Consider the following 16,966-nt stretch of genomic DNA (forward strand, 5'->3'; position numbering starts at 1 on the left):
TCGGGGAGAAGCAGCGGAAAAAACACTTTTCCTTCAGATAATACGCAGGTAGAGGGAGCGGCGTAGACCTTTTCTCTTATGCAACAGTTGCATTGGGAGGAAAAGATTGTTTGGATAGATTCATGTATAGTGTTAGAATGAAGGGTTGCATGTGCATGTAAGAGATTATAAAGAAAGAGTTTAGGTTCAATGGGAACAGCCGTTCTAAAACCCAACTATTACTCGCCTTTCGTTTGAATTTGAACTTATTGTTTGGGGTTTGGAAATAAATAGGAATAAAAGAGGAATAATGTGACGTGACCTTGCACAATATATCATGTTCACCGACAGATTATTTTACCTCTGGTTCCAAAAGTTTGATTTTTTTTATTTTGCCATATAGGGATTTTTTATTTTTTTTTAATCGGTTTTCCAAAGAACATTTCAGCGAACAGTTCTTAAAATATTTTTTTTTCACCCAGTGTTAAGAACATTTTTCTACTGTCAAGTACATTTCGAGCAAGGGAAAGGCTCCATGATGTTAAAGGTTCCTCATAGAACCTTGCAAATGAAGATCCTTTATTTTATGGCAGAAACTTGCCTCGTTAGTCGATGTGACTGATTTAGGCCTATTTTTATAAATCACAAAAATCAGAAAAAGTAGTGGTGTCGAAAAAAATAAATGAGCCCAGTAAATTAAAAACAGTAATAAATAAAATTAAGCAGAATAAAATTAAATGGACAGGGAGCCAGATTCGGTAGGCTACCCCGCTAGTGACTCGAATTTAAAAACGAAACGGTTTTAATAAATAAGAAAACAGATTATTTAAGGCTCCAGCTGATATTGAAATAATTAAATTCTCCTTATGGCAAAAGACTCGCTAGGCCTGTTCATATAGGCTAATTGAAAACGGTCGGGTATTAAGACCATGGTGCTTTAAAAATGATCATTACAGGCAGTTCAAAGCAATGCAAAAACAGCACAGCAGACTTTACTGTGATTTAAATACACAAACATGTCCAATTCAAATGAAAGCACAAAAATCCAGTTTGGACACCTCATAGGAGAACCGTTTCATTTATGTTTGAACACGACAGGAGCAAAATCTATCAAAATACCTGGATATTTACACTTGATCTAAATGGTTGATGACACCCACTATTGTGATGCCCCCTCTCCAGATCATGTGATAAAAGCCCTTTTTCACTTTAGACTTAAAAAGGCAGGATATTAATAGTTAAATGAACAATGCATAATATTGTGCTTCCTTTACGCATACAACAGTGTAACAAAGAATGGTAAAGTATGTAGATTTAGGATCATAAGACTCATAACACACAACAACACTTTCGCAAGCAGCACACTGGGCAGTTTACAAGTGAATAAAAAACAATGTGAGATATATTCTGGAAGGATATCGAGAAAGGGATGTAAACTGAGATTTCGAAAAGGTGCAAAACTCATAAAAGGATAGTGAAATTTCTGTCATGATTTATGTGCCTCCATGTATTTCCAAACCTGTACAATTGTTGTTTCTTCTACAAAAGAAGATATTTTAGGGTTCAAACAACCCTAAAAAAAAAAAAAAGACGTTTATCAAAATCCTCTTACTGGTTTGGAACGACAAAGGTGAGTAAATGATAACAGCATTCTCATATTTTGACTGAACGATCCATTTAAACCCTGAAGAACTGAAATTAGTTGGGTAACATCAATGTTCAAAAAAAAGGAAAATTTAATTCACTAGAATTTTGTGGTTAGATTCTGCTTACATCAGCTATCTTTCACAGTAAAAAGACTCCTCCACTGGCCGAGAAACAGAACAGCACTACAAATCAAAGGTGTTGGACTTTCTCGTCTCATAATACGTTACAGTCTCTCACTGGCCAAGAGACAAGAGCAGCTTAGCTCATCTCCACACATCTCACAGTCCCTTCAGTGCAGCGACGCTTGGACAGCTGTTGGAGAGGTCATCTCCTGAATTTGCGGAACGGCTTGTAGTAGGGCTGGGACCTCTTGTCTCTTTTATCGGGGGGTTTGTTGTAGATGTACGCGGATGGGCCGGAATAGTCATCTGGGTTTTCTTCCATCAGCTGCAGCTTGGCTTCGATGGCACGAATCTTTGCATTAACACTTTAAGTAGCAGAGGAAAGGGAATCGAGAGAAAAGAAAAGAGCATTAACCTTCTTATCCAGTCCAACTTTGGTCAATGTGAGCTCAAGGCAATTTGGAAAGAGAACGGTTGAGAACAAAAACAAAAACAGGAGGGAAAGTGAACAGGAGAAATTCGAAACATGGAAGAAAATGAAAGGCAACAGATTTTGAATGGGAATGTCTCAAACCTCAGTGTGGTTGGCAGCTCCTCGGCTTCACTGGATGAAGGCTCTAAACTGGCCGGCACATTTTTGTCTCCTCTGAAGGGTTCAAACTTCTGAAAGACAACAAACACACACCAGGATGAATACAAGACAACATGCACTGAGGGGTTGTGTAAGGATTGTATAACTTGCTGAGCCTTTAGTAACTTAAACTCATTTGGTTGCTTTAGAGACCGAAAAAAACAAAAAAAACAAGAGTTGGCTGCTTATTAGTCATATGCTCCCTTGGAATAGTGTGGGAAAAGTTGGGCTATGCAACGTCATAAACATTCATTCCACTCAAAAATGTCCATCCAGCAACCCTTGCAAGTTGTGACCATGAGGATGATGATAACTCTTGGGAATCTGTGGGGAATAAAAACAAAGAGAGATTTGATGAGAGACTTGAAAGTTCTTTACAACTGTTGAAGACAGATATTTCTCCAACCCTTGGATTCTGTAATGTATTGAAACACAATTAAAGACACTATGAAGCTGCTTTCGCAATGCATTCAACTTCCATAATGAGACATTTATTGAGTTAAACTGAATATTAGGTGTCAAATAGTGTGGGCTGGGACTTGTCTGTTTTTAGGATGGGGAATTTTATCTGCTTGGATTGATTTCATTTGAATAATAAAGAGTTTGCCAATGTTGAGAAGCGCTTGTTGTTACAAATTCCTAAACTAAAGTAAGCTTTGGCATGTAACTACGCAAATGATCATTTAAATCATTCATTATGAGACGTACTATTACTTTTTGAAACAATCAGACCTGGTGGATGATAAAATAGGGGAATTTTCTTTTTATATTAAACGACACATCTAGGGACCAAAATATCAGAGATATAGTGACACCCTCCTTTGAAAGTAGGAAAACCTTTACACAACCTCATAATACAACCATCTGATTATAATTCACTCATTTAGCTTATGCAAATATAAAAAACAGAAGGCTGCAGTTGAATGGGTTACTGCAAAAAAAAACAGTAATTTTCTGTACTTTATTTCAGCATTGTATTTTCTCAGATAATTATATTTCTCAAATGATGAAAATAGCATTTTTCAGTTTCAAATTTTTGTTAAATAATGAAAATAATTAACATGGATGATTGATTTTGTCAGCAGGGCAGAAATACATGTATGTTTTATAGTTGATTTAAAAAAAAATAAGTTTTATGAAGTACTTTGATTTGGTTGATATTCGGACAGCAGCGCAGTTGCATAATGAAAACATGCTTTGCTCAGGCAAGCAGTTTCCTCAAAATAAATAAATAACAACATTTTTGTATTTAGTTGTATTGCCTGCATGGCTTTTGTTACATAAGCAGAAAATCCTATGTAAAATAATGTAATTATTTTATGAGTACTAATAAATTTTTCACAATGAGACCAAGGACAAAATAGGGTCAACTTTTGTAAAATCAAATAAAATAAAAAATAGTTAACCATAAAGAAACATTCTAACAGCCTGTTTCTGATCCTTTAGGTTACAATCATTCAATCATTTAACTTTATCATTAACTGTTTATTTTCCTTTAGATCGCTGAATTCCACCCAAACATCTATGCATAAAGAGGAAGCCATTTTTTAAATACACCACATTTATCAGAGAGCTTCACTGAACCAGAGGGCTTCAAAGGGCACGGCTGATATAAACACAGTGCTGAAGAATACACCAATACCCACACACGGCCTTCCCAGACTAATCCAACACTTTCACCAGCCTCACAATGAGCACAGTGTTGGGTGGAGGCGGTCAAGAGGACCTGGAATCAGACCTGTCTGCTGCTACTTGTTGTCAACAACTCTGCAATGTTGACCTTGACCCCGGCCTGGTGTCCCGCTCCCCTCAGACGGGGAGGGGCAGAGGGGGTGCGCGATTCACATCCATACAGGATTTCCTCACCCCCAGCGGCAGCTGCCTATTGTTAAGGAGCCGGGCAGCCTCAGGAGCCCCTCTCCATAGCTTAACTATACATGTGATCCATGATCGTCACGGTCTGTTTTGTTGTAGTTGCACCCAGATATTCCATAGAACGACAATAGAAGCATTTATTAATGTCATTGATGGACTGAAGTTACAGGCATGATGCTAAGGTGTTTTTAGGTTGTTGCTTTGTGGTTGCTAAGGTGCTCTGAGTGTTGCTAGGATGTTTTGAGTGGTTACTGGGCGGGCTTAATGGCCCAAGTCAAAAAAGCCTACCCTCAAGTCTATATGGCAATGTACACACATTTCTGGACGCACTATTTCAATGGCATGTTATATGCTATACTGTTTAAACCCACCATGCATGAGACCAACACTACCTCATGACCAATTCATATGTATTTTACGAGGTGGCTAATTCGTACGACCTCACTCGTACGATTTTGTACAATTTGTTTAGACCCCAGTGACGGGTAGGTTTTGGGGCAGGGTTAGGTGTAGGTCATTCGTACAAATTGTGAAACTCGTAAAATATGTATGATTTAGCAAAAATCTTATAAATTTGTACGAATTAGCAACCTTGTAAAATATGCACGAATCGTCGTGAGATCGGGTTGGTGAGACTTTAGCAATGGATGTTTTCCATGAGTGCAGTATCAACATTTGAACATTTAGCACAGACAACGGTGTAAAAAATGGTAAACGTTGTGCGTTGTTTGTTGCACTGTCATTGTGAGTATCACAGTTAAGCAACAAATACCGACCTATGAAAACAATGATGACTGGTGGAAAAGTAATTAGCATTGTGTGGAATTAATTAAAAAAAAAGAAAGAAAAGTGATTCCAGATTAACCAAATTCACTGTTCACTGTTGGTCACACTTGTATCTTTTAATTTATAAAATACCATATAAATATTTGTTGTCAGTAAGTATTTTTTTTAATACTTATTTAGCAAGGATGCATTAAATTGATCAAAAATGACATTTGCAAAAATATTTCTATTTCAAATAAATTCAGTTCTTTCAAAATTTCTATGCACCACAAAATTGTAAAAAAAAAAAAAAAATAGTAGCTCTAAAAACTATTAAGCAGCAAAAACTATTTTTAACATTGAAAAGCAGCAAATCAGTATATTAGAATGATTTCTGAAGGAGCATGTGATACTGAAGACTGGAGTAATGATGCTGAAAATTCAGCTTTACATCACCGGAAAAAAATATTATTTTCAGTTATTTTAAACTGTAATAATATTTCACAATATTACCTTTTACTGTATACTCTACTTTTTTATAATGCAACCTTGGTAAGCATAAGACTTATCTTTCATAAAAATCATACTGATCCTAAACTTTTGAACGGAAGTGTATTTGTTTAATATTTTTTTTATTTAATTTCTATATTGTGGGAAAAAATACTGAAGTAGGATTAAAGAACAGAATCAAGAAGTTATGTAATTTTTTTTTTATCAAGCTCAAACATTTTTCTCAATTAACTAATTATTTCAAATTAAGAGATTCAAGATTTTTATTTGTCACATACACAATTATACAGAGTATAACCAGCAGTGAAATGTAGGTGCAAATATTAAGCAAATATTATATAAAATAAATGTTAATTTTATTTGAGCAATGTTATGTTTTATTTACTATTTTTAAATTAAATTGTGTAATGTTTTTATATGCTTTATAACAGCCAACCTGCTCTCAAAGATATAAGTATCAGCTATTAAAATGTCACAGAATTAAAAATGAAAACCCACATGAAATTCAGTCGGAACAAGGCCCATGATATTATGGTCTATAGATATGGCCTTCCTTCAATATAAGTTGAATTTTGTCCTGTTTTATCATCCTTAAGGCAAAAGTCTGATCGCTTTAAAAAAAAAAAAAAGGGTAACACTTTCTTTTAAGGTCCAATTCTCACTATTAAAGTTGCTTATTGGCATGCACATTACTAGCATATTGGCTGTTTATGAGGACTTATAAAGCACATAATAATGCCTTATTCTGCATGACCATATTTTATATCCCTAATCCTACCCCATACCTAAACTTAACAACTACCTTACTAACTATTAATAAGCAGCAAATTGTGTGTTCCCCATTCTAAAGTGTTACCAAAAAATGTATTATTTGCAGCCCTCCATAAGGCAAAAACAGTTACTTAGCGTAAGAGACTTTTACAAACTACTAACCTATAGTATGAGCAATAGTAATAGTGATGATTGTCTAAGCAAACACCACGACTTATGCGATACCCACCTTTACCTGAGCATGAGCCCAGCGAACCACTAACTTCTTAGAAAGTGCCAATTTTCCATTCAGACACTGAATAGCCCGTTCAGCCTCCTGCGATGGACAAAAAAAACGGATTGTTACAAATTTTATGCTGATGATCACAATCATGTATGCATCTATATACAAGTCACTATACTCTGCTAACTATATCAGGATTACAAAAGTTTCATGTCGATTTCTGAAATCCTCTATTAGTGCTGTTCAAAGATTGTCTCTGAAGTGTCTGGATTCTGAACATTCCTGTGTGTTAGTCGCTACTTTCTAGTTTCTAGGTGTTGCTGGAAGCATGGCGTAATGATAGGGAACAATAATGGCTGATGATGGATCACTGGTTTTCCAAGCTCTCATGAAGGGCGTGAATGAGATCTGTAAACACACATTTCCCCTTCAACAACACCCTTGGGACTGCCTCATATTACACTCCAGAGAGCCAACGGTTCCTTATCTGCATCAGCTGTCTGGGTGCCTCTTAAAGACTTGCATATCGTTACTGGATCAAAACTGACACTTCCTTTGGTATTTTGGGTGATTAATTCTCAGATGTTGTAAAGAAGAACGAACAGAACCTCTTTGGTGTGGAAGTTGACAAAGCAGTATCCTCTTGGCTGGCCCTCCAGAGGACCTGACTTATGGAACAGGAAGTCAAACTGTTTCACTTTGCCAAACTTCTCCAGGAGCTGCACTAGGTGGTACCTGCAGGAACACAGAGTGATTTTATTTTGAAGTCTAATTGCCTTTTAGCAACATATTTCCAAAAATAAGGGTTCGGCACTCATGTCATAACTAAGGACACTGGAATTATGAGCGATTGTAATCGTAATGCTTCCTTTAACAAATGGCACTAATAACTGTACTGACCAAGAATAAAAAAAATGAGTGATTAAGACCACAAGGGAATAATGCATGTCATGGTATCATAACTCTTTGTAAGCAAGGCTTGATCAGAATGACAGGTCTCTTTACACCTTTTTAGCTGCTGTAAATCTTTTATTCACACAATACAAAGGATACAGCAGAGGGACAATGAGGATATAAAAAAGCGGAAGACTGAATTCCCTGAAGAGTTTAATTTATGACAAACAATTACGACGAGTACAGCTTCTATAACCTGCTGTCATAGAAGAAATAAGTCCCTTATTATTGCTAAAAACACTACTGATTATTTAGTTAATTAATGAAGGTCGACAGGGTTGAATGTCATTTTGGACTCCACCGACTTACACTGTAGACCAAAACAGCTGAAACATTCTTCAAAATATCTTTTTTTTTGTGTTCCATGAAAGAAAGAAAGTGATTGCGATGAAAGACAGGTGAATTTGAAATGTTGCAAGTGATCACCAATGTTCAATGTGTTGGAACACATCAACATGAAATGGCATTTGCAACTCATTAAATTCCAAATTTGACATATTTCCAAGTGAAAGTGGGACGTGCATCCATTGGGAATTGATTTGTAAAAAGTGGGTGTTGCATACAAAGACCAGCTGTTGTGGTCTCCATATGAATGAACGTTGGAAAAGAAAATAGAGGGTTTGGTAACATCAGCCAAAAATGAAAGTCTAGTAAAAGAAATACTTCAATACAGCTAGAGAACTCTTGCAAAATAAGAAGAATGAATTTCTTTCCAAGAGAACTTCACGCTGAACCTGTGCTATTCAAACAAAGAGAGCTTCGTACAAATAGGCTTCTTCAAACAACCATGTCCACAGCATTCGAGAGCAGTCTAGCATAAAGTCTGTGCATAAAAGAGAATGTTTGCAAGTAGCCTTACTTCTGCATGTTCACCTGTACGTCATCCAAACCTTTAACATTTAATGTGACTTAACGCTGCATGAACACGACTCCATTTGCACTTTTTCAAGTTGAGACTTGAGACTTGTCATAGCACTTGCTTATTATTGCTCTTTTGTTGATTCTGATTGCTTCCATTTTCCTCATTTGGAAGTCACTTTGGATAAAAGCGTCTGCTAAATGAGTAAATGTAAATAACGTAAAACAGATCTACTATTATAATGAAGAAGAAAAGCCTCTTAAAAAGCATGAAACTCTTGAAAAGAAAACATCTAAAAAAAAAAAAAACTTCATGTGTCGGCAGTGATAGCCTGGGCAGAGCGCTGACATACAGCCCTGTTGCGCAACAGGCGTCCTGAGTTCGAATCCCGACTTGAGGACCTTTCCCAATCTCACCCCCCTCTCTCTCTCCCACTTCGCTTCCTGTCAGCTCTGATCTGTCCTATCAAAAAGGCAAAAATGCCAAAAAAAATCTTTTAAAAACTGTCATGTGGTGCAACCAGTGTGCAGAAACATGATGGGGAAAATCAGGACATGGTATTGGTATCAAACTCATGTCAGTGTCTCAAGGTAAGTAAGTATTTCTCTTCGAAGCTCCTACTTGTCATTAAAATTCAAGTAAATATGAAACAACTCGTTACTAGTGTTGGCATCATCTTCAATGATTCATCTTGTAGTAGCATCACATGGGCATCCCTGAAACCAAATTCTAAAGATTGAGTAATGCAGCTCAGGAAGGCATTCAAGCATTTCCTGCAGCTGGGAAAAGGCTGGGAAAGCTACCGAACTGAGAATCAGGAACATGCTCAAGTCGCGCTCGGGATAAACAATACATTTGTGGAACTTGTTACTATATTGTTGTTCTTCCAGCATGACAGCTGGAGCGTCTGGGAGTTGCCTCCTGCACCAAGACGAGGAGATGCCGGGCATTTCTTTATTGTTTTGGATAGTTAAGGTTATTTTTAATCCTGGAAAGGTAGGAACGCAGATAGAATTGGGGGTCCTGGCTTCAGTATTAATGTTTTCCCCTCTTCTCCCAGGAGCTTTTCTCTAAGTAGAACTTCGCACTTTCCCAGCCACCACCCTCTCAGGCTCGGGCCACGGGATCTTCCTGACTTGATTGAAGCATCGATAGTGTCCCGATTCAAAGGGACAACCTGTAGATTTTTTTTCAGACCACAATGCATGCCCCCAGAGGGCCATAAAATGTGCCGTTGGGAGGAAGAAGGGGTCCGTCCAAGGAGCTTGGGGTATTTTGTGAAAGTGTTGACTTGAGCCAAGCATGTCATCTGTTTGGGCCAAAGAAGTCGGAGCGCTGCCCACCCACCTGCAGCGTCTCCCATTTCAGTATTGCTGTGCAGCATGCAGTCAAAGACCTTGAGAAACATTTAGCAAAACAGAATCAAGAAAACAGCACGGATATCAAGGTCAAGGAGCGATTCCAACAGACACGTGTCTATTTCAGATGACTGGAAGGTGTGGTCTGAGGCCAGTGCTGTTTTCCTCCTAGGCTGTCCCATCGGATAGGCCTCCTGTTCCCTTTTGCCCACGTAACAGACAATGCAAAGCAGGCCTCCAAAAGCACAAATAACCTACGGCACATGGTAGATCCATCACCGGCCCTAAATGGGCCCCAGCGGAGCATGGACAGGTCAATATGTCAGCCTGTTATTACGACAGCAGCTCCTGCTTTGTGTGAACGGCCGTGTCCGCCACAGGTCTCAACTGTGGGAAACCAAACCTGAAAGAAAGTTTATATGTTTGTGTCAGAGAGACTGTGCATGTGTGATGGGGTGGAGCTCTGTAAATGTTGACGGATGTTTTCATTAGTCGGAAAATGTGAATATATGTTGTCATCACAGTCCTCTACATGGGTTGGTCGAACTTCAGCACCTGGTATCTGAATGTCACTGAAGCTGCGGGATTAGTGATGGTGGATCTGACAGAGGCCAAAGTGCTTGAGAACTTGTGAAACACCTGTGTGACATGGTATACAACAGTCGTTTTTGGGCTGTGTCCCATTACACATCCTAGTTCCATATGATGCGAAATGGGTGATATTGGGACAGTGATGACTAAGTCTGTGCTACTGAAACAACTTTCCAGTTTAAGAAAGATTTTGACAGTGGGACAGCTCTAGAAATGTCTGACTCCTCGGGAAGTGTACTTACCTCAGTAGTGGATTGAGATACAGCCTGGACAGAGTGCTGGTGCAGGGCTGATTTGACAGGTGGAAAGTATGAGACTCGTGCAGTTTCAGCAATGTGACTTGTCATGGTGCCCAAGCACTGACTATACCACAAACCAGCGTCATACATTTATACCACATTTCAGTGGAAAAGAAATGAGAGGAATTAAGCAACTGTGTCCAGAAACTGTAATTATTCCATCTAGCTTGTGATTAATGTAACGATGATGGTGAAACTTACAGTCAGCAAGGTAGATGGATTAGCACTCAGGAGAAACTGTTTACAGTGAAAGAACAGAATGATTTTTTTTTTTGTCTGACTGAAATTTGTTGGTGACTATTTGCAGAACTGTAAATGTGTATTTCACAGATTTTTCCAAACCTGTGATGTATTGAGATTAATCATATTAAATAAATGAGGCCGTCTGTGAAGTGATGGAGTGACTGACAAAAGAGTGTTTTTCCAATACATTACTGTAACATCAAAATCTAAGCATGAAGGCTCACAGCTGATTTTTCATATATTTTCATTTCCAAAATGTTACTTTAGCTTGCTAATTTATTGCAAACTGTCTGATGAAAATTGTTTGTTAATGCACAAAGGCCAGGGAAATAACATGAGAATAACATAAGAGAGACAAATGGAGTGTTCGTACTGTTTTTTTGTTTTCGATCCCAAAAACTGCTGGGTAAAACGCACAAAAACTGTCAAGAAATGTCATATTTCACACAAATATTTGACATTAAAAAATTATTATAATTATGCACCACTCCTGTGCAATATTAGGTTACTGTAAAGCCAAAATATTTTTTTTTTTTACTATTGTAGTACAAATAAAGAATTATATTTTAGTTATGCTGGTAAGTCTCTTCACATTCCTATAGAAATCACTAAGTTAAGTGATCTAACTGTATTTATATGTATTTACAGTTGTGCTCATAAGTTTACATACCCCTTGCAGAATGTGCAAAGTATTAATAATTGAAACAAAATAAGAGGGATCATAAAAATTGCATGTTATTTTTTATTTAATGCTGTCCTGAATAAGCTATTTCACATAACAGATGTTTACATATACTCCACAAGACAAAATAATAACCGAATTTATAAAAATGACCCCATTCAAAAGTTTACATACCCTTGAATCTTAATACTGTGTGTCATTTCCTGGATGATCCATGACTGTTTTTATATTTCATGATAGTTGTTCATGAGTCCCTTGTTGGTCCCGAGTAGTTCAACTGCCTGCTGTTCTTCAGAAAAATCCTCCAGCTCCTCCACATTCTTTGGTTTTCCAGCATCTTCTGCATATTCAAACCCTTTCCAAAAGTAACTGTATAATTTTGAGATCCATATTTTCACACTGAGGACAACTGAGGGACTCGTACACAACTATTACAAAAGGTGAAAACATTTACTGATGCTCAAGAAGGTAACACAATGCATTAAGAGCCCGGGGATGTAAACTTTTGAACAGGATGATGATGAGTAAATTCTTCCAATTTTGTTTAACGATCATATTTTTTCATTTAGAACTGGATTTCAGAAGCTACATAAATACTTACATGTTTCCTAGCAGACAAAATAAGTACAATTTACCCTGATCATCTAATTTAAAAAGTTTACACCCCACGTCTCTTAATGCATTGTGTGGTCTTTTTGAGTATCAGTACATGTTTTCACCTTTTGTAATAGTTATGCACGAGTCCCTCAATTGTCCTCTGTTGTCCTGTGTTAAAAGATGGATTTCAAAATCATACAGTCAATGTTGGAAAGGGTTTAAATATGCAGAAGATGCTGGAAAACCAAAGAATGTGGAGGAGCTGGAGGATTTTTCTGAAGAACAGCAGGCAGTTGAACTACTCAGGACCAACAAGGGACTCATGCAATTCAGTTATTAATTTGTCTTGTGGAGTATATGTAAACATCTGTTATGTGAAATAGCCTATTCAGGACAGTACTAAATAAACAATAACATGCAATTTTCATGATCCTTCTTATTTTTTCAATTATTAACATTTTGCACATTCTGCAAGGGGTATGTAAACTTATGTGCACAACTGTATATTGTCTGTGGAAGGCGTAAGACCATAAAATGTTTGTCCAATCATATCCTTCGGTCCTGCCTGTGCAAGTTCATGTGTTTTGGAGGAGGCGTGGCTTTGGAGAGTGATTTGCAGGGAGGGTGGGATCTTATGCTTTCAAAGCTAGCTTGCTAAATGCTAGCCTCTCCGAAATCATCTACCCTACCTTTAAAGTTAATAAATGCAAAAAAATGTCCCAGTGCAAAATAAAAAAATATATTTTTTAGAAGTTTTTAGGAGCTTTTATTTTGACAGCGCTAAGAAAATATTTATATTTTTGATTTCAAACTATGCTGTGCTATATCCAAAGTGTACTGTATGCACAATAAGGTTTACCTAGCCTTTATTTGAGAAAATATGATTCTCAGTGTGCACAAACTTAACTTCCTTTCTATTAATGTTTTAACAATTTTTTTATTTGTGAAAAAACTATAAATATATTTTTTTTTAATTAACTCGCAAAATTATTAAGTTCCAATTATTTTTTCATATTGATTGATTTTGATTTCAAATTTAGTAAATATGTTAAATAAGTCTAAATTTAATTGCAGCAACTGTTATGCATGTTATTTAAATTGTACTGTGTAAAATCATACAGTTGGGCAAAAGTTCAAGTGCAAGTTCTCCCACTTAAAAAGATGAGAGAGGCCTGTAATTTTCATCATAGGTACACTTCAACTATGAGACAGAATGGGGGGAAAGAATCCAGGAAATCACATTGTAGGATTTTTAATGAATTAATTGGTAAATTCCTCTGTAAAATAAGTATTTGGTCACCTACAAACAAGCAAGATTTCTGGCTCTCACAGACCTGTAACTTCTTTAAGAGGCTCCTCTGTCCTCCACTCGTTACCTGTATTAATGGCACCTGTTTGAACTCGTTATCAGTATAAAAGACACCTGTCCACAACCTCAAACAGTCACACTCCACTATGGCCAAGACCAAAGAGCTGTCGAAGGACACCAGAAACAAAATTGTAGACCTGCACCAGGCTGGGAAGACTGAATCTGCAATAGGCAAGCAGCTTGGTGAGAAGAAATCAACTGTGGGAGCAATTATTAGAAAATGGAAGACATACAAGACCACTGATAATCTCCCTCGATCTGGGGCTCCACGCAAGATCTCACCCCGTGGGGTCAAAATGATCACAAGAACGGTGAGCAAAAATCCCAGAACCACACGGGGGGACCTAGTGAATGACCTGCAGAGAGCTGGGACCAAAGTAACAAAGGCTACCATCAGTAACACACTACGCCGCCAAGGACTCAAATCCTGCAGTGCCAGACGTGTCCCCCTGCTTAAGCCAGTACATGTCCGGGCCGTCTGAAGTTTGCTAGAGAGCATTTGGATGATCCAGAAGAGGATTGGGAGAATGTCATATGGTCAGATGAAACCAAAATAGAACTTTTTGGTAAAAACTCAACTCGTCGTGTTTGGAGGAGAAAGAATGTTGAGTTGCATCCAAAGAACACCATACCTACTGTGAAGCATGGGGGTGGAAACATCATGCCTTGGGGCTGTTTTTCTGCAAAGGGACCAGGACGACTGCTCCGTGTAAAGGAAAGAATGAATGGGGCCATATATCGTGAGATTTTGAGTGAAAACCTCCTTCCATCAGCAAGGGCATTGAAGATGAAACGTGGCTGGGTCTTTCAGCATGACAATGATCCCAAACACACCGCCCGGGCAACGAAGGAGTGGCTTCGTAAGAAGCATTTCAAGGTCCTGGAGTGGCCTAGCCAGTCTCTAGATCTCAACCCCATAGAAAATCTTTGGAGGGAGTTGAAAGTCTGTGTTGCCCAGCGACAGCCCCAAAACATCACTGCTCTAGAGGAGATCTGCATGGAGGAATGGGCCAAAATACCAGCAACAGTGTGTGAAAACCTTGTGAAGACTTACAGAAAACGTTTGACCTCTGTCATTGCCAACAAAGGGTATATAACAAAGTATTGAGATGAACTTTTGTTATTGACCAAATACTTATTTTCCACCATAATTTGCAAATAAATTCTTTAAAAATCAGACAATGTGATTTCCTGGATTCTTTTCCTATGTGTACCTATGATGAAAATTGCAGGCCTCTCTCATCTTTTTTTAAGTGGGAGAACTTGCACAATTGTTGGCTGAATAAATACTTTTTTGCCCAACTGTATAGATCTGCTTTATAGCACCCATTGATCACCCTGCTCTGAGTGCTCTCTAAGATACTGGCACTGGCATCAGTCTTTAAAGCAATATATATCGGTTGACTACTACTGACCACTTGTGTTTGGATGACCAAAAGAGCATATTAATAGGTGTAAACAAGACCAAAATTCCTAATCGTTGTAAAAGGTCATGGCCATCCAATTCCTCAAAGCTTTTTACCTCATCTCCTTGGCTTCTTCATAAATCTCTTCAAAAAACTGCTACAGTGCAGTACCTAAAGTACCTTTTCACCTCCCAACTCAATTACAGTTCTCAATTATCCACTTACTTGGAAACCCCAGGAAAAATTTGCCTTTGGGTGAACGCTGACCTCACATAGCAGGACTCTACCACTGTGTGTGTGTGTTGAGTGTGAGATCTGCAGGACCCTGAAGTGGAACTCGCTACTACAAACACTCCCAGCATGTGAACTAATTAATCTTCCCAATCACCAGCCTGTGGGCATCACGGCTGTTTTCATTCAAGCAGGTTATTTAAAGAAAAACAGAGGAGCGAGAGGGAAGGAAACGCCTGTCTAGACGCCAGCCTGGGCAAGCCGTACATTTTCCAGTGGCGCTCCAGCAACGTGTGCTATTTCTCTCGCGCTTCCCTTCTGTGTCACCCAGCAACCCCCTCTCCACCTTGAGCAGCCGCTACAGGTTCACAAAGTAAACACGCCAGGTGAATGAGAAATGATGGCAGCCCCTCAGCAAAACAGGTCTCCACGGCCGAGCGGCTCTCTTTAACACGCCTTGTCGTCATCTGCTCATTCTCCAGCACAAAGACACACTTGGCTAATCAATCACCCGGGCAGCTCCGCAGGTCTGCCTGGGAGGCAGTGCAGCGCTGGCTAGTTACTGCACAGGCAAACACTCACTCTGTGATTTTGGGGTCAATGTTGCCGATCCAGAGCCGATGACCGTCCTGGTCCGAGCCACCTGACAGGATGGAGGCATTCTCCACAGTCTCTGCAGCAGACTGCATTAGGCTCCTGAGAAAAGACAGAGAGCTGTTTCAATGACGCTCAGGTATTTGATGCGTTTGAATATATATGTAACTTTCTTCTATCTATCTATCTGTCTGTCCATCTGTGAGTATATCTATATATCTATCAATCAATCAATCAATATGTTTATCTTACCGTGTCTATCAATCAATCTATCCACCCGACTGTGTCTATGTATCTGACTGTCTAACCAGCCAACGATTTATCTACCTATCTGACTGCATCTAACTAATTGACTATATATCTGTCTGGCTGTCTATCTATATATCCATCTATTTGACCTTCTATATATATGAATTTCTATCTAACCATCTATCTATCTATCTATCTATCTAGACAAAAGTAACGTTATATATCACATAACAGATGGCCTTTACATAACTGATCTGATTGATAGCCACGCGTTTTATTTAATAATACATTCTGTTATGAGAGTGTGATACATGCAGAAGAGTTATATATTAGGCTCCTTAGTGTGATAATAATCACGAAATGCAGTATGAAGACGATAATAAGATCAACGATATTTTACAAATTATGTAATTCTGAAACAAGCACGTTTAGTATGCTAACACTGTCATATTATAGAAAAACATAAACCTAGCCGAGAAATAATTAATTTTCTATATGAATGGTTGTTATGCTAACAACTAGCAAGCAATGTTAACAGATTACATACATTAGCAGAGCACTCACGCTTCTCTCGTGTCCCTCTGCTCTTTAAACCTAAACTAAAGATACTGCGTACAAAATTTGGTCGCAATGCCTCAAAACCTAAAATTCATCTCGTATATCTGCAACACGAACGAGTCAGACAGAACATTGAGTGTTGCCAGTTAGCTTAGCATTCATAACATCAACAACGGCGCCGGAAAGTGACGTTAACAACCTGTTTTGATGACGCACAACACTAAAATGCGATGACACGTGCCCTTGAGCTGGCCATGTTTACAAAAAGGGACTTTTCCTCTCATAAATGATGAATGATAAACTTACGACCGCTTAATTCTCATCACTGTATGGAAAATACAATAATATTTAATTAGCTATAGGTTTTAGATAAAAAAAGAAGCTGGAAAATAACCTGAATGCACTGAGCATACATTATATAAATTAAAATAAAAGCATTTAAAATTATTAAGA

The 16,966-nt window shown here is 38.2% G+C and overlaps 1 protein-coding gene across 2 annotated transcripts; it reads right to left on the reverse strand.

Annotated features, from left to right (window-relative positions):
• Positions 1 to 455: 455 nt before the first annotated feature.
• LOC306866055 (putative RNA-binding protein 18) lies at positions 456 to 16,742 on the reverse strand. 2 transcript variants are annotated; one of them, XM_079411026.1, is made up of 6 exons: positions 16,520 to 16,742; positions 15,695 to 15,808; positions 7,132 to 7,258; positions 6,536 to 6,616; positions 2,323 to 2,411; positions 456 to 2,113 (listed from the first exon to the last, which is right to left on the reverse strand). In XM_079411026.1, exons 2-6 carry the CDS (start codon positions 15,799 to 15,801, stop codon positions 1,951 to 1,953), a joined length of 567 nt encoding a protein of 188 aa, XP_079267152.1. In that variant the 5' UTR covers positions 15,802 to 15,808; positions 16,520 to 16,742; the 3' UTR covers positions 456 to 1,950. The 2 variants fall into 2 exon arrangements, with proteins under 2 accessions (XP_079267152.1, XP_079267153.1); XM_079411027.1 differs by having other exon boundaries at positions 935 to 2,113; positions 16,503 to 16,703.
• Between the last annotated feature and the right edge of the window lie 224 nt (positions 16,743 to 16,966).

This window comes from Barbus barbus (assembly GCF_936440315.1).
Source record: "Barbus barbus genome assembly, chromosome: 47".
NCBI classification, from domain to species: domain Eukaryota; kingdom Metazoa; phylum Chordata; class Actinopteri; order Cypriniformes; family Cyprinidae; genus Barbus; species Barbus barbus.